Source organism: Manis javanica, chromosome 10, assembly GCF_040802235.1.
Source record: "Manis javanica isolate MJ-LG chromosome 10, MJ_LKY, whole genome shotgun sequence".
In the NCBI taxonomy this organism is placed as follows: domain Eukaryota; kingdom Metazoa; phylum Chordata; class Mammalia; order Pholidota; family Manidae; genus Manis; species Manis javanica.
In genome coordinates, this window is record NC_133165.1 from 39,894,394 (window position 1) to 39,911,932 (window position 17,539).

At 45.9% G+C, this 17,539-nt stretch overlaps 1 protein-coding gene across 4 annotated transcripts in view; it reads left to right on the forward strand.

The window, feature by feature from the left end:
- The window catches only part of AUTS2 (activator of transcription and developmental regulator AUTS2), a 1,201,476-nt gene extending 1,186,115 nt beyond the window's left edge, over positions 1 to 15,361 (forward strand). For all 4 annotated transcript variants that reach the window (XM_073215214.1, XM_073215215.1, XM_073215216.1 and 1 more), the window contains 6 exons: positions 1,363 to 1,434; positions 4,546 to 4,687; positions 7,726 to 7,803; positions 8,669 to 8,752; positions 9,839 to 10,061; positions 12,258 to 15,361. In XM_073215214.1, the coding sequence (XP_073071315.1) occupies positions 1,363 to 1,434; positions 4,546 to 4,687; positions 7,726 to 7,803; positions 8,669 to 8,752; positions 9,839 to 10,061; positions 12,258 to 13,497 (1,839 nt within the window). In that variant the 3' untranslated portion in view covers positions 13,498 to 15,361. The remainder of the gene's footprint in view (positions 1 to 1,362; positions 1,435 to 4,545; positions 4,688 to 7,725; positions 7,804 to 8,668; positions 8,753 to 9,838; positions 10,062 to 12,257) is intronic.
- Positions 15,362 to 17,539: the final 2,178 nt, after the last annotated feature.

Consider the following 17,539-nt stretch of genomic DNA (forward strand, 5'->3'; position numbering starts at 1 on the left):
CTGTAGACTGCGTCCTACTGTGTCTCTTGAACCTGAAAAGCACGTGTCTTGTCAGTTTGTTTGTTGTGTCTGGTGGCTGCTTCCTCCTGCATGTGTGATGGGCACTGTCACAGCCATCCAACCTGTTCCTTTGGCACCCAAAAGTGCTACTGTAAGCACTGGCTTGTCCCCATCCTTCGCAGTCTCTAGAGTGGCCAGCAGATGGCCTCTGAATAAATGCTGACTTGCTGGGGGCTGTGGAGGGAGGAAGTGTTGGCTGGAAGTAGACTTCCTGCTATACTTAGCCATTTCTGGTTCATATAATCAGATAATTCAATTTCTCCAAAGGGAAAAATAGGGCAATTGTGTCATCACTTAGATGACTTCAGACAACCTGTAATTTCATTCCAAGTGAAGAGAACTGACCCGACTTGGATTTAAGTGAATATTTCAGAAAGGGCTCTTACTATAGAAACCGCAAGTGTCTGTCCTCTGCCAGTGTAGGAAGGGGACTTTGTTACTTCTCATCCATCCTGTGGTCATTGAATGTATATTCAGGGCTTATGGGTAGATTATATAGCAACAAATGAGGTGGAAAGAGGTGGCCCCTGCCTCCAGGTGGCAAGCAGCATACACTCAGAGGTGCACCAGTGCTTATAAAGCAGGACATGGGATGGTTTGAGGGACATGCATTGATGTGCCTCCAGAGGGCGGAAGAAGGGGACTTGGTATCTGCAGAGGCCTAGAGCATAGGAAGGAAGCAGTTCTCTTCTCCGTTTCTGTTCCTTTTTTTACTTAGATATGAACAATGCCCACCAGCATGAATGGGAAACACTTGTGAGAACTGGGCTTTGATAAAAATGTAGTGCATTTCTTTGTTCCGCTTTGGGGTTTTAAAAAGCCAGTGTTGAGGGAGGCTAGGCAGGTTCTGTACCCTCTTGTTTTAAACTGATTCACACATTCAGTAATTAGCTCTTCTGAATGGCCGATTTGCATTATAGCATGGCCACATTTGTTAAGTAGAGCTTCCCACTCTACCAGATCTGCCAGCTGGCACCAGAAAAGAAAGAGAGAAGAGATACAAAGTGGACAAAGTGGGGTTCTGGCGTTTGCCTTATCCTTGGTAACGAGGCAGTCCTCGTCAAGTATGGTTTTCTGATTGGTAGCTGCGAGCCTGGTCTCCGTGGGAGGAGAGGAGGGCCTGCTATGGCTCCCTCAGGCCCAGTCACCGGCAAGCTATAGAGATAAGGCACTTGGAGGGCACTAAGCACTCTGGTTTCATAGAACAGCCTTTGCAGCTAAAATCTGCTGAAAGCTTTAGGGAGACTCAAAACAGCCTTCTCTGAAACATCTTCCTGACCACGCTGCTCTTTCTTGTTCCAGAAACCAGGGAAGTGGTGTGCTATGCATGTTCACATTGCCTGGCAGATCTACCACCATCAACAGAAAGTTAAGGTCAGTCTTATGGAGGGGATGGGAATGGGGACATGCGGGTCTATGAGCTCCCGATCAAGGGACATTTAAACAGATTCTAAAGACCTGCAGGCAGCAAGGATCAAGTCTCTCTTGCAAAATCTATTTGGAAATCTTACTATTGATTAGGGAAACCACCAGCAAAATGACGAAACCCAGAAGCAAACTGATAACCCTGATGGTTTATTTTTTAATGGTTTTGTCATCTTATTGATCCAAAGAAGTTAAATATAGATTCAATCCTAAAATAAAGGCTTGGGATTCTAATTACAGCAACCAAGTATTAGTATGGAAAATACTTAGTGTCTGAAAAGAGCTATACATGAAAGTTTTCTTTTCTGTAAGAATTGGTGCATTCTTAAATCTATAGGGAATTCATAAAAGGCTTTGGGAAAATGAGAGTAATTTAAGCCCTATATGATGCTACTGAACTTCCCCTAACAATGCAAAGTATTAAAAATCAGTTTTCTAGAAGTGGAATTTGGTGGGCAGTGACCTTTCTACAGTCTGATTAGTCCTGATAACCAGTGCTAGCGGCAGCATATGATCAGTACCTGTCAGAACCACTATCTGGCCAGTTACCTTACCTGCCCACAGATGATCTTTCTTTTTTTGTCTGTATTTACGTCATACAGATGGATACATTCCATACTTTACCAGGCCTTAATGACATAATAGGGAAGAGATAAAGAACTTCTGCAGGTGACCAGATACGGCATCACTGGGTGGCTTGGGAGGTGACAAGTCCAGATTTTATAGTCTGGGTATTGACAGTGTGTATAACTATGTCTAGAATAATAGGAGAAAATAACCAGTCAAGTAATTCCAATGAGCTTCAGTTAATCTACTTTTTTATGCACAAGCATTTAGTCTTAACAGCATTTGGGAACTGTTGTCAAGAAGCCAGTCAACAAGGAGGGAGAGATAGGCATCACAGAAATGCTTTTTCTTTAATGGCTAAATGATTAAAAAAAAAAAAACCTAGTTATAGCTAAAAAGCCAACCTCAACCAATGAGGTCACTAAGACATTCTGCTTTGGTTCCAAATACCTGATCTTTCTCAGAACAACCCATCAGTGAGTTTGTTTCGCTCACTTTTAACTTTATTGTTATGCAGAGTTTAATTAGAAGCCTTACGGTTCAGCTTCGTTAGAAAATGTGTGTGCTTTGAAGAGCTAACTAGATTCAGATGCTTACTTCAATTCACTTTTCGTTCTGGATGATGCGGTTAGTGGAACGGTAGGTAAGACACGTTCTCCATGTAACTCATTTGATGAAGGATGTTGTATGTGCCATTTTGCGACTTATTTTCTGTGAACGTGTCCCCAGCGACTAAGACTTTCATTATCCCATTTCAATTAGAGAGACCTTGCACGTGAGATAACTGTTGATCTTCCCTTTGCAGCAAACTCTTTGTACTCCCCCAGCTACATTTTGCTTCATGGACCCAAGTTGCGGTTTATGAAACTGTGCTGTGTACCATGCAATATCAGCACTAAATAATTTGGCAATCAAATTAAAGGAAGTACTCAAAAGATTTTTATAGATTTATAAATAGTGAATTAGAAGCTTCGTTTGGGGGTTTGACTATTACTTGATGGTGGGACTTCCATGACAGTATTCCCTATAGACTTAAGCAGAAATTGCATTGTCTCCTTTCTCTTTCATGTTCATTTACTTATTCTTCTTGCCACTCACCAAATATTTCTTGAGAGCCTACCCCCTACACATTACTTACTGTCCCAGGCTCAGTGGGCACTCACCTGTCCTGGTGTCTGGGTGCTTAGAGTTCAGTAGGGAGGATCAGTGTGTGCATAAAAAATGGTGAACGTGTTGTCTGCTTCCAGCTCAAGGTGCTTGGGTAGGTCTCACTGTGAATGGGCATGACGTGACCTGCAGCTGAGAGAATGGCAGATATCTCTTCTGATTCTTGCTCATGCTAGCTCAGATGCCTCCATGCTGGCTTTATTGTGCAGTGGGATAAGAATATGTTTATGGCAGAGCATGATAGAGTTTGAGGTAGCCAGATAGACTGAGACCATCAGATGAGTTTAAGAGATTGGAAGAGTGAGAGTCGGAAAGTCAGTAGAGGGGCTGTCAAGGGGCAGGAGCCCAGAAAGTGGACAAGTAGTCGCAGCAGAAGGGAAACACCAAGCTTCAGCCCCCAGGCCGGACCGCTGCTGGTGCTTGTCCATGTGCAGACATGTGAAGCCGATTCAGAGAAAGCTGTTGAGAATCCTGGGTTGGGCAGCTTTGAAACCATGATACTTGAGAGGGCTGCCAGCTTCAAGAATGATACCAAAGAAAGGAATCGGGAGGAAGATTATGAACCAGTTTCTAGAGCTTTAGAGGGAGGTGAGGGCAGATACACAAATAAAAGGAACTAGAATGATGGCAGTTGGTGGCAAGAACTTCACAAGAGAGGTTCCCAGTGGCTCACTGGTCTGGACTGATCCGCTCTTCCTAGGGTATTTGGGAGTGGTAAGCAAAGAAAAGAGCCCTGTTAGTGAAATGAATATCCCTACTGTGTTCCTGGGTTGGTTTTTTTAAAATGTAACAATGATTATTTGAAAATTAGCTTGGAGGCATGCAAATATTTCTTCATAATTCTCAGTTACTAATGTACTGTGATCTATTAGAGCATGGCAAAGAGTCATTAAACAATTTACACAGCAGATTATTCATGCAGAATTCCTAATAAAATGAGCTTTAAAAAACAATATTTTTAAAACTTGTTAAAATGGGTCTTTACAGCAAATAATAAACTACAACAGAGTAATGGCAGTTTGAATAAATAGGATATGGTTCTATTTCTCCATATAACCCCAAAGACCAAAAGAACATGTACCATCCAGTAGCAGGCACTACTGATCCCTCCTAGGTTAACCTGCCTGTCTGGCACCTGAGGGTGAAATGGTTTGTGGGTTACTGTTCTCACAGCAGGTGTCCTTGAGCTTGATGGGGGCTCAGGGCCTAAGTGCTCCATTCTGTGGACTTTCCTCTTTCCTCTGGTGAGTTTAGCCTCCTCGTTAATATCTTTCTCCCCTGCTGTTCTTCTTGTGGTTTCATCTTTTATTCCCCTTGCTGCTTTAGAAACAGATGCAGTCAGATCCACATAAGCTGGACTTTGGACTGAAACCAGAGTTCCTGAGCCGCCCTCCAGGTCCCAGTCTCTTTGGAGCCATTCACCACCCCCATGACCTGGCACGGCCTTCAACTTTGTTCTCTGCCGCTGGTGAGTTCAGAGGGAGCAAGAAGGACTGAGAAATGTAGTTTGCAGGTAGCTAAATAAATTAAGTTTGCGCTGTGAACTGCCACTTGGTCACTCCTTAAAAAAATAGAGTTTATGCTAGCCTGTAAGGCAGCATCACAGCACACCTAGGGAGATGGCCCCTTCTTTCCTTAAAGAAGGGAACAAAGATCCACTTTCCCTTAGGGGACTCATATTGTTTTAGCTCACATTTTCTTCCATATTAAACCAGTGCAACTCACAAGCATGTCAATTGCTATTGAAAAAGATCAGAAAGATTGCAAGGGTGAATCTGAAGGAAACAGTGCTAGGAATTGTGTCACAATGTAGTTGCCCTTACTGTTGGGTGTTCACAGAACACTTGGTAATTTTGCACTGTGATCTTTAGTCACGCTGAAGGCTCAAAGAATAAAGAAGTATGATGAAGACAGTTACCAGTGGTACAATCTGTGATAAGGAGGGAGAGTCACTTGGTTACTGGCTTTTTCTGCTGCAGAATTTTATGTCATTTCCTAGGGGGTGTAGTGATGCAGGGAATTAAACACCCAAGAGATCTGTTCCTTAACCTCTGAGTATACACACACATGCCAAATCAGGTATGCCAAAGCTGGGCCCCAGGGGATCTCTACATCAGATAACCACCCCTTCTGGTCCACGTACATACAAACAGGAGGCAGTGGCTACAAGGAGTATTAAGTAAAGGAGAACAGCACCCTTGGTATCATAGGTTCCTTATCATCCGGTCTTTTTGGAAGCTGTGTTCCATGCACGGTTCCTGGCACAAAGCTCCACGCATTAACACTTGTAAGTGACGACACCGGGCCCATCCTGGGGACAGGCTCCATACCTTCATCCCCACTGTGCTGAGTTTATACTTCTGCACATAAATATTCAAGGGGCTTCCTGTTTCCAGCCCTTGGGGAACAAATTTTACATCCATCCTGTCTGCTGCCTTTCCAGGCTTTTATCCAAGACTCATTTCTGGTTGACCTAAGGCTCTTCCATTCAGAAAGAAACTCCCACGTTGCAAGAAATCATCACTGTAATAAGCCTCGTTGCCAAAGCACGTGAATCGCCCCTGAGGGTAGATGGGATTTGCTAAGGTCTCAGATTTTTCCCTGTCAGTTCTGTCTAGGGACATATTTGAAGGCTTTGTTACCATGGCACCTAGGCTCTGAGATGGGGCTACATTAAGAGCAATTTTTGGAGAGAAATAGATTTCTCCCTGGCTTCCATTTGAGTCAGGCAGATGAACTGGCTTCTTTCGCTTCAATAATTCTGGAACTGCAAGACACCCCTGGGGGCCCTGGGCTGAGCAAAGCTCCAGTCTTTATCGAAGCATTAATTAGCTTGTACTACAGGCAGTATGCAGCCAAATTTTTATTTGGCTGGCAATGCTGTTAATGCCTAACGCCTAGTAAATATGCTAGCCTGTATTTGCTTTGAGGACAGGGTATCATTTTGTACTTCCTGGGTGGAGAAAAGTTACTGTCTAGGGTCAAACAGATGATTCCTCCAGCACCTTCCAGTTCTGTGGTACCATGACCAAGCAGCAGTCCTTGCGCACTGCGTGGCTTCCCACTCACCTAGGCCCACAGTCTCTTACCGTCCAGGGAACCGAAACCCCAAACGTAAATTAATAGGGTGTGGGGAGGGACAACACTCCTCCATTTAGTCTATATTCCTGAGGGAATTTATACTTGTTCATAGGAACTTAGACAAAATGCAAGGGATTATGAGATAGTTATTAGCAAATTCATTCAGGCCCTGTTTATACTTCCATTCTGGGAGGTCATCTTCTTCAGTGTATGCAGCATTGCATTTTGCCCAGAACAGTGGAAACTTTTAACTGATGAGTATGATTGACACTGAAGTGTTACATTTAGCCACTTACATTTGTGTTGGGCACTAATGCCCTAAATAAACTAAATGGGCTTCCTTGGAAGACTAGAGCCAAGCCTGCCTCCCAGAGAGCTCACCACCTCAACTCTCAGCTGCATATTAACAAGCTATTTTGATGCCCTCATTTTTTAGAAATAGTGTCCTTCCATAACTCACATGCACACACTCTATGTCCCTTCTTCCCTCTTTCCTTTCCCAGATTCCTTCAAGAATAGGATTTGCAGCATCTGAAAGAAATGCATACTGTTTACGGCAAATTGTAAAGTAAAGGAGGAATGTGCACAAAGGGAAAACCAAGGGAAGTAAGGCCACTTATTAGAACTGAGTCCCTGGCAGGCAAATAAGAGTCACTTGTAAAAGATTGTTGGTGTCCAAAAACATGTGAATAAACTACGTCCTCCTGGCACGGAAGACTGGGAGATATTGGAAGATTTATCTCCCATAAACTACTGTAACTCAATAGTGGTGAGAGTCAGGATCAGGCCTTAAAGGGTCCTTAAGTGCCGTCATGCCTACTGACACGTTCTTCAGGAAAAGGGATTCTACAGGGACCCAAAACAGTACAGGCCCCGATAGGCCACCTCATGACAGCTGCTCCAAATCCAGGGACCCTAAGATGTAATTTCCGGATTGGTGCTACTCAAAGTGAAAGACGTGCCCCTTGAGATGCTCTGTGATGACAGTATTCCATGACCAAGTGTTCTCCTGCTAGAGAATCAGTGAGCCCAGGAACATATACCAGTAGCTCCAGGTAGTCCATCTGTAAAGAATCTTGCTTCACATTTTTTAACTTGGCATTTTTCCAAGTTTATTTGGTTATAGACTCTCCCACCACCCCATTGTATTTTTCATTGTTTATTACACTGTGTGTCAGAGTCAGTAAAATGAAATGTCTTTTTTTGGTGGTGGCCAGCCCAACTTGGAAGAAGGAAAGAGCGTGATTTATTTTCTACTTCCTCACAACATTTTGTTTCCTGGGATATTGCCTGGGTGGACTTTATCTGCATCCTTACTTTAATATATGGTCTCATTTTCTCAGTGGCCCTTAGGCAACTAGGAGCCTGCTGCATGCCAGAGATTGGCTTCTGGTGCAATCTAATTCCCTCATGTTTGACTACTAGGTGCTGCACACCCAACTGGAACCCCTTTCGGGCCGCCTCCTCATCACAGCAACTTCCTTAACCCTGCTGCTCACCTGGGTGAGTTGCCCCTCAGGACAAGAAATGATGTATGTTTCAGAATACCTTTGTTTCCTGTGCTCTGCTCTTCCCAGCAAGTTGGCCATGGTCCTAGATCCCTTACAGATGACTTAGGGAGACGATGGTGTCCTCGTAGAACTTCGAGTGCCTGCCATCTGATTTTGGCTCCTCTTATACCACATTCTTAAAGTAGTAGGTCTGTGTGCTCAGGAGTGGCTCTGTCTGTAGTGCTCTGATGCAGTAGGTGAAGCCATGCCTTGTACTCAGGGAATCCATGTTTACACCAGCCTGTCTCTGCCACGGGAAGAAGATGCTGAACTCTTGCCCCATGTTTAAGGGCACCTCCGGGAAGTGGAAAGAAAGACAAGATGATGTTACAAAGAGACAGTCCCTGTTATTTTTTAATCACTTCACATTTCACTTCCCTGTTAATATATTTCTTCCTAGTGAGGGTGCATGCTCTATCAGTAACCTTCAGTTTTTGGATATTTTCTGCAAGTGTACAAGCAGATGCAGGCGATGGTGCACACAGGGCAGGGTGTGTAACACGTGTGCCTTCAGAATTTCATAACGGGGAGACAGTGCAGGGAGGCATCTTAGAGAACATCATGGCTTGAGTGATGTGCCCCACCCAGCAGAAGAGGAATGGGCAAAATGCAGTTGTGGAAAAATATCTCTTATAAATACTGTGCTAACCCAATACCCAGATGCAAGTGCAGTGAACACTTTTTGTGTGATCTGGTAGAAGTGGGTGAGATCAGGTCTGAGCATAGAGAGGGCCAGCTTCCCACATCACTTACCCCACCTCCAGGAAGCGCTCATGTTCCTCACTTGACAGAGCCTGCCTTCCCCATCTTGTTTGCAGAGCCTTTTAATCGTCCATCTACATTCACCGGCCTGGCAGCAGTTGGTGGCAATGCCTTCGGGGGACTTGGGAATCCTTCAGTTAGTGAGTACCTTTTAACTTCTTAAAATCTGCCTTGGACTGTTTATTTCCTCTTATCTGTCTATGGCTCAAGATCTTTTTAGATGAAAGGAAATTAGGCTCTCAGGAGGCTAATTTGGGTCCTATCATTGCAAAAGTAGACCTCAACAATGGAGTTAGGTACAAGTGTGTGTTTGCATCAAAGCCAGTGTTTTAAGAGCTAGCCCACTGTGGCCAGGGAAGGAAATGTTGATTGAACTCAGGAAGTTGTTTACGCTCGTGGCATCCATACTCCATCTCTACTATCCGAAACTTTATTGACAGCACCCATTAGAAGTGACATGAACTTTTAAATCTCATCTTGCCTTTGGTGTTAGTGGGAATGAAAAAACTCGGTGAAGAATATCAGGGAGACAGTAGCATTCCATAACCATAATCTGGAAGGACCACGTCATTTTCTTCTACTAAAAAGTATCTGAATAGGAGAAGTGTTGTCCACTGGGCTCATGTTCCAGTCATTATTTAGTCACCAAATGTTCCTTTCCTTCCATGCCATCAATATAGCTTGTCCTCTGGATATAGGAGACCGAAAATGCAGCTCTGAGCGTACCATCCCAGTTCCTCCTAGTATCTGTTTAGGGCAAGGCCCTGTCTGGTCTCTAATGACACCTGTCGCAGCTTGCTGAAGCTGTGGGAAGAGTAGCAGTCATAGCACGGCTGTGGGTGGGGATAACCAGGAGTTCCACCCGGAATTAACGTCATCAGGCTGGGTCACACCATCAGGTTATATACCCTCTGCACATTCGCTCGGGACTTCCGCATGCACCAGAAAGGTGTCATTAGGTTATCCTTTTTAACCCACCCCCTTTCACCCCTTTGCCTTTGGTTAAAGAAAAGATTAAAAAAAAAAAAACAGCTGTGAGCTGCTTCTCCAGTGTAGGACAAGAGTTCCTCTAATGAATCTGTTGATCTCCTTTCCTTTTCCAGCTCCCAATAATATGTATTCATTTTAACTCTGAATGCTGTTAGAAGTTTTTTGGTAAGTACCTTCATTACGGCAGATTATATAATTTCTCTTAAACCTTTTTGTTCTCCACTTCACCATTTCAGCACCCAACTCAATGTTCGGCCACAAGGATGGCCCCAGTGTGCAGAACTTTAGCAACCCTCACGAACCCTGGAACCGGCTGCACCGAACACCTCCGTCGTTCCCGACCCCTCCGCCATGGCTGAAGCCAGGCGAGCTGGAGCGTAGCGCGTCCGCTGCAGCTCATGACAGAGATAGAGATGTAGATAAACGAGACGCCTCTGTTAGTAAAGATGACAAAGAAAGGTACGGAAAGAACCTGCTCTCGAGTCCCACCCGGGGAGCCCGCTCTGTGCCGACTTTGGCCGTCACCCTCCCTGTCCCAGCCTCGAGCTCCAGCTGGCGCGTACCTGCTGCTCACAGGCAGCCAGCGCCCAGGCCCAACAGGGCACTGTGACTGTAGGGTCCACTCGTAGTGTAGCGAGAGATTCCTGACCCAGAAGCACCTCCACACTGAACCTCCACAGTCCCTGTGAGCATTAGTTTCTCCAGATATACATCTTCCTCTGAGGGGCAGGGAGTCGGACCTTTGGACCGAACACACACAGCATGAATCAACACCATATTTGCTTTCAAGTTTGTGCAGTCCATGAAACCATCCATAGGTTTTTCTCTCTCTTTTTGTTTTCTTTTAGAAAGCCATGTTTGCATTGTCTCACCATATTTTTCTCAAATTTTGTTCAAACTCAAATCCTGGGCTCACAGATGACTAATAAAATTTTGCTAACTTAGATGGAGAGAAATGTCAAGTATTTTTGGGTTGGGTTTTGTTTTGCCAGAGGACAATTAAAATTTTACTAACCATTTTTATCTCTGTACTTGGTAGTTCATGCCTCAAGCAGAAGTAGCCTTAAGGAAGAAAGTGTCGTAGTATTTTTTCTGGAGAATGTTATAAGCATTCTTGACAAAGGATCCCTTTTTATTTCATTCTTTAGACTATTTTCATTGTGAACAAACTGATAAGTACACAAGATGAGCTTGATAGAAAATACTGAGTAACACTTTCTTTTTGGTACATAAGTCTCAAATATGATCCAAATCTCTAGTTTTCTTTACTGTGTATATTGTATGCATGTGTGTGTGTATGTGTGCATTTCCTAGTGATAAAAAAGATTCGCAGACTCTAAATGTAGCAGATTAGGAGATGTTCATCGCAGGCCATCGTGCCAACTGATTTCTTTCTTACAAAAGAAAAAGACAGTTTCCTTCAGGACAGTATGATAAAAGTCATACGCAGTTGGAGGGCTGTTGCTGACTCTGAGCTCCAAGCTGTAAGTCACCCCAGTGAGCTGCCCCCGAAGCGGGCATATCCTCGCCAGGAGCTCTCTTTGGACAGTCAGTCGAGGCAAATAAGCTGTGGCAGCTAACCTTTGCACATTATTCTTGGTAGAGTCAAATGGCCTTTTGGACGAAAGCCAGGAAACTTAATACAATACACTCTTCTTCATCCCTGCCTTTCCAAGATGCACTTCTTCATAGACTTCGTGTTGGCTAGAAACCAAGTTTATAGAGGAAACTTCTGTAGTCCTCTCACCGTGGCCACCCTTGCCCCTGTCCTGCTTCTCTCCTCCCCGTCACCAAGTCTGCCTCAGGGCTGCCCCAGACTCCCCGGTTCTCAGCATGAACTCTGGTTTTACCCTGCTGTCATTCCTGCTGCATTGCATTTGCTCTGCTCCTCTGCCCCATCCAATGCAGGTCCCTCCATTTCTTCTTTCATATTTCCATTCACATATGCTCTTTAAATTGTTCCCAATTTGCCCCATGAGGTTTTGTGTCTCCCGACCGCCTTTCCTACTGGCTTCCTCCATCTGTCTTCTCATCAGAGTTTGGACTCCTTGTCCTTCCTAATGCAAAAGAGCATTCCTCGCGGCCCGGAGTCCTGAGGTTCTGGCTTCCTCCACACCCCCTCACGTCCGGCGTCTTGGAGATGCTCTGTGTCTGTGTCCCTTCACTCTGATGCCAGGAGAGGGAAGCCCCCATAACCTTCTCGCTAGTCTTCCTCCCCCTGGCTGTGTGCTGCAGTGTTGGGAGGAAGGTTGTATTTGCATCTGGGCTCTTAAAACTATTCATAACAGTAAGAGATCCCGAGAACCTAGATGGGGCTGTTTGGGGCGTCACTTGACTCTCCGGCCACAGTGGCCCATGTAAGCTGTGGGAAGCTCTTCTTCTGTGGTCTCGACTCTCATGTGCAGAGAGGATTGTTCCTGGCAGGGTCTCCCACTCACTCTCATCCCTAGCACTTCACCCCGTAAAGATTCCTCTAAGATCTACGTAAGGTCAGAGCGGCTGGTTTTGCCACAGGAAGGGCACATCTGACTGCCTCCCCAGCCGTGGGATCCATGCCCGAGCCTGTCCTTTTCACACTGCCATTTCATCGGCAGCCCCCCGCCAGGCCGACAAGCCCGCTTCATTGGCCTCCCTGTTCCCCTCTTCCTTCCTCAGGGAAAGCGTTGAGAAAAGACACTCCAGCCACCCTTCACCAGCACCCGCCCTCCCAGTGAGCGCCCTGGGACATAACCGCAGCTCTGCCGAACAGATCAGGGGTCATTTGAACACTGAGGCTCGCGAGAAAGACAAACCCAAAGAGAGGGAGAGAGACCACTCGGAATCCCGGAAGGACCTGACCGCCGACGAGCACAAGGCAAAGGAGAGCCACCCGCCCGAGAAGGATGGCCACGGCCACGAGGGCCGAGCCGTGGGTGAGGAGGCCAAGCAGCTGGCCCGGGGGCCGTCACCATACGTGCGTACACCCGTCGTGGAGAGCGCCAGGCCCAACAGCACCTCCAGCCGCGAGGCTGAGCCGCGCAAGGGTGAGCCAGCCTACGAGAACCCCAAGAAGAGCTCAGAGGTCAAGGTGAAGGAAGAGCGCAAGGAAGACCATGACCTGCCCCCAGAGGCCGCCCAGAACCACCGGCCTTCGGAGCCACTGCCTCCGAGCTCCTCATCCAGCGTGCACCCCGGGCCCCTGGCCTCGATGCCCATGACGGTGGGGGTGACAGGCATTCACCCCATGAACAGCATCAGCGGCCTGGACAGGACTCGCATGATGACGCCTTTCATGGGCATCAGCCCCATCCCGGGCGGTGAGCGGTTCCCGTATCCTTCTTTCCACTGGGACCCCATCCGGGACCCTCTGAGGGATCCCTACCGAGAACTTGACATTCACAGGAGAGACCCGCTGGGCAGGGACTTTCTGCTCAGGAACGACCCTCTCCACCGCCTCTCGACCCCCCGGCTGTATGAAGCTGAGCGCTCCTTCCGGGACCGGGAGCCTCACGATTACCACCATCACCACCCCCACCCGCTGTCTGTGGACCCGCGGCGGGAGCACGAGCGAGGGGCACACCTGGACGAGAGGGAGCGCCTGCACATGCTCCGGGAGGACTACGAGCACACGCGGCTCCACTCTGTGCACCCCGCCTCCCTCGACGGACACCTGCCCCACCCCAGCCTCCTCGCCCCTGGCCTGCCCAGCATGCACTACCCCAGAATCAGCCCCCCGTCGGGGCACCAGAACGGGCTCCTCAACAAGACCCCACCCACAGCGGCGCTGAGCGCGCCCCCACCGCTCATCTCTACACTGGGGGGGCGCCCCGTCTCCCCCCGCAGGACTACTCCTCTGTCTGCGGAGATGCGGGAGAGGCCCCCTTCCCACACGCTGAAGGATATCGAAGCCCGGTAAGGAGATCAGGACACAGAGGAGGAAGAAACCCCACAGCAACAGCCGGCGTGCTTTGGAGCGTGGGGGAGAGAACGAACCGTTCTCCTGGACAGGGGGCAGAAGCCCCACGCCTCCCCTTGTAAAAAATGTACAGGCTCAGTGCAGATTTTGAAATGTTTTGTATATTATATGTTGAAATTTTTCAGATCTTTTAGGTAAGTCATATGTTCTCATGTCTCCGACTCTTTTGGTTTCACGTATAAAACTTTTGATTTGAACCAAAACAGTGAAGATGACAGCACACACCAGTTTGGTGATTATCGGGGAAAGCAGAATCAAACACCCGTCCCCACAGCCCACTGGGCAAACCTCTGTCAGATGAGGAGGGAAGGCCATGTACATAGTTATGTAAAAAAAAAAAAAAAGATTGCTTCATGAGCTAATGGTTCATATATGCAAAAGGGTAAGATGAAAGCTTTACTTTGTACAAATGTAAATAGATAAAGATTAAGTAACATAATACATTAATACTTCTTAAAATGTGCTATTTGCAAACTTAATCTCAGTGAACACAGTCGGCTGTGGCTGTGTTCCCATATATTGTTATAGACAGCTAAACCCTTCAACTATGCAATGAATGTTAGGGCTTTTCACAAAAGCCCACCTAATTCAAAGGAGCCTTTTCAAACCCATTTACAACATACTTAAGGTCATATTTTCCCTGAACAAGCGCTTATGTGATAGGACTCTCTTTTCCTTGCTTGTTTTTTTCAAACGGAGAAACATCCTATTTTCAAAGTGGACCCCAGGCTGAAACTTTGCATCTGAAGCTGCTGCTGTGGGCTCTTGGGGGAGTGCAGCCCCATCAAGGGAACGAGGATGCAGGCAGCCAGTGCCAGGGAGGAGGGGTGTTGTCAGATGCCAAAATCAGGGGACACAAACAGGTCGCCAGCATCTTGTCACCATAACGTAATTTCACACACACCTCATTGTGGGAGCCATATGTTTTTTAGTGTGTCCTATTTCATATCTGTATACACCCTCTCATTTTGTAATGAGGTTTAATTATACCCAAACAGATCCTGAAAGAAAGCTTCAAGTTTTCTCAGATGATGGATATGTTTTCACCGTATTCAATAGCTGATGAAGTTAAGGTGCACTTTTCCTAATGTGACTCATGTTCCAGTTGGTAAAGTCTGGGAATAGCTTCACAGGCCTACATGGTGGAGCCATGGGGAGTTGCAGAGGGTGAAAGGTGGCAGAGACAAAGTCTTGTGTGTGCGTGTGTTTTTAAGTTTGCATCAATCTTAATGTTTCTTCATAATACTTTTATATAATACATTAAGCCTCTTGTCTACATATTTGGAGAGAATATGACTTTACTAGCAGAGAAATACAATATATCTTGTCTACTGGACTGTAAAATATATGTATGAAATAAAATTAGTTCCATTTGGTCTTCTAGTATATTAAAGTGCTATCTGATGTTGTTATCCTGTTTTTGCAAAAAAAAAAAAGTTAACTACAGGCCATTGTTTCTAATAAGCAGAGAGATCTATTTTAGTAGTAAACTGAAGGTTTAGTTGTGAGCTTCAGATTTTTGTGAACTCCAAATGTTGTGCAGTGCTTTTTCTTTTTTTTTAAGACAACTAAAAAGAAAAAAAATCCAAGGAATATGTACACTGGAACGGTAGTGGTAGATTTTAGTATTGTAAAGAGATTGTTCTATACAGACCTTTTTGCTGTTAATCCTGTATGTAATAAAGTCCTTTCTAGGTCCTGTGTGAGAAGAAAGTGCAGCGACTGACTCTCCAGCATGTTCTCATCGGCGGAGCCTTCTTGTGTAATGTAAACTGTGCCATGTTATTAAAAAATGTGAACTAAGCTTCTAGCTGCTTGTTTGTGTTAGATGGCCATCCTTACCTTAGGGAAGAAGCCATACTTGTGAAACCGGGCTTTTGTAAAGGACCACCTTGAACCCAGCCCAGGTGAGAACAGAAGGCTGACCCACCGTGGCTGGCCACCCCACCTCAGTTAGTGACCCACCAAGTAGTTTCTGGAAGCATTTGCACATAGTCAGTTGTGGATTTTTTTTGGTAATGTCTAAGCAAAATTTTGCAAGTCATGGGCAGGTACTCCTGGATTTCATAGATGATGTACATGTGGGCCAAGTTAGCAAAAGCCCTTGGTGTCTCAGGCCTACTTCAAAACAGCCTTTGACAATAGTCTGCTGTTTGTTCCTTTGCATTTCAGTCTGTGGACTCAGTCGTATGTCACATAAGACCCTCCAGATACTTGCTCATGTCTTGGCTTTGTGTCTCCTTGGATTATATGGCAGAGCCATATAATCAACTTGCAGACTGCTCCCTCATTCGCTAAGACCTGTTAAGTTTTTTCAGAGTGTAAAACATTGTTAAATTTTTTTGTGTCAACCTGATGAACTGCTGTTTGGATTGGTGTGTGTGTCTTTACTGGAAAAAGCAAAAGCAGTCCAGGTTAGCAGGATGCAGGTGGCTGCCGACTCGGAATTAGAAAGGGAAGTGAACAGAAATGGGGGCTTTGTGTTGTGCTGGGAGGGTACTGTGGACTCCGCAGCTCCACAGTGGGCTGCAAAAGTGGGGCACAGAAGACTCCTGGTTTGGGGGAACCAGCTTGTAGGCTCGGAAAGCTCATGATGGGCCGAGCAGGGACCTCCTGAATAAAAGCCCACTCTCTCTGAACGTTAATACTGTGTCCCAGACTGGGAAAAATAATTTGAAGAAAAGCCAGTGGACTGGAAAAAATGGTAAATAACTGTTTTAAAGTCAGGCAATTCTCAGGCTCAGTATCAGTGTTGACGGTTTGCTGTCCCTGACAGACCTCACTGCTTTCTGTTGTCACTTATTTTCCCACTGCCATCTGCAATGTCAGCGGAGGAGTCAGACTTCCAGATCAGTCGTGGTATTTAATCCCTGGGGCTTTATTCATCCCAGCCTTTGCATATTTTCCCTCTAATTATGTTCAGCTCTTCAGCATTGATGGGTACCAGCACCAATTTGATTTCCTGCTACCCTATAGATGCTCTAATTATCTCCACAATCTTTGACTGACAATGATCTTGTTACCTTCTAATGGTACATGACAAGTAAAACAGCGAATATAATGATGCCATAATTACCATTTTGGATGGATATTCACAGCAGCATTTGCTGTTTACCCTTTTGCTGCCTCAGTCAAGGTGGATGAGGGGAAATAAAATGTGATTGTTAGTGTTACATACGAACATAGCATAAGAAGACGTTTAAGAACAGAATCTTGCTGTGCAATTGGCCGTGCAGTTGTGGGATGCTGAAGCCCTCTTGTGTGTTTGTATCTATAATGAAAAACAAATTAGGCCCCAGGGGCATTAAATCAGCTGAAGGAAAGAGGACAGTGAAAAGGACAGGGGCTTTTTCACTTTGCCACCATTTTTTTCCCTACAGATTTCTGAGCAGTTTCTTAGACTGTGGGAGTTTCCTCACAGTCAACTAGGGTTATTTGTCACACAGAGGATTACATCATCAAAGACAATCCCACACTACAAAATTGCTGGTTGTCCTTTGGCACCATCACAAGTACAAAGCAAGCTTTGAGTTGTCTCACCTCTCAATGCTAGAAGCCTCTGATGAGCTTGGGTCAGCAGGCAGGGGGGCCTGTGACCACCCTGTGCCTTCCATTCTCAGTGGCCTTGAGTGATCACAGAACCTCTCGAGCTGTGAATGTGTAAAATGAGACATCTGAACAAAACAGGCCTAAAATAGGCAGGTGGTAAACCCCGTGTACACAGGTTTGGAGAGCTTGGGTGTGTGCATCCCAGGGCCAGTGGAAATTACAGACTGGGAGAGGATGGCCCACAGAGAGTTAAGTGAGGGTTGTTGAGTTTTGTTTTATTTTTTAGAATCATGGCGTTATAAAATTCTTGCTGCGGATTTGCTGGCACACTTGTCAGACCAAAGTGCGTAAGAGGGTGAGTTTGCAGGGTTTCTATCACCCGGGCTCCAGTGTTTCTTACCTGGTCAGAGGAGGGGGAGCAGCAGGGTCTGGC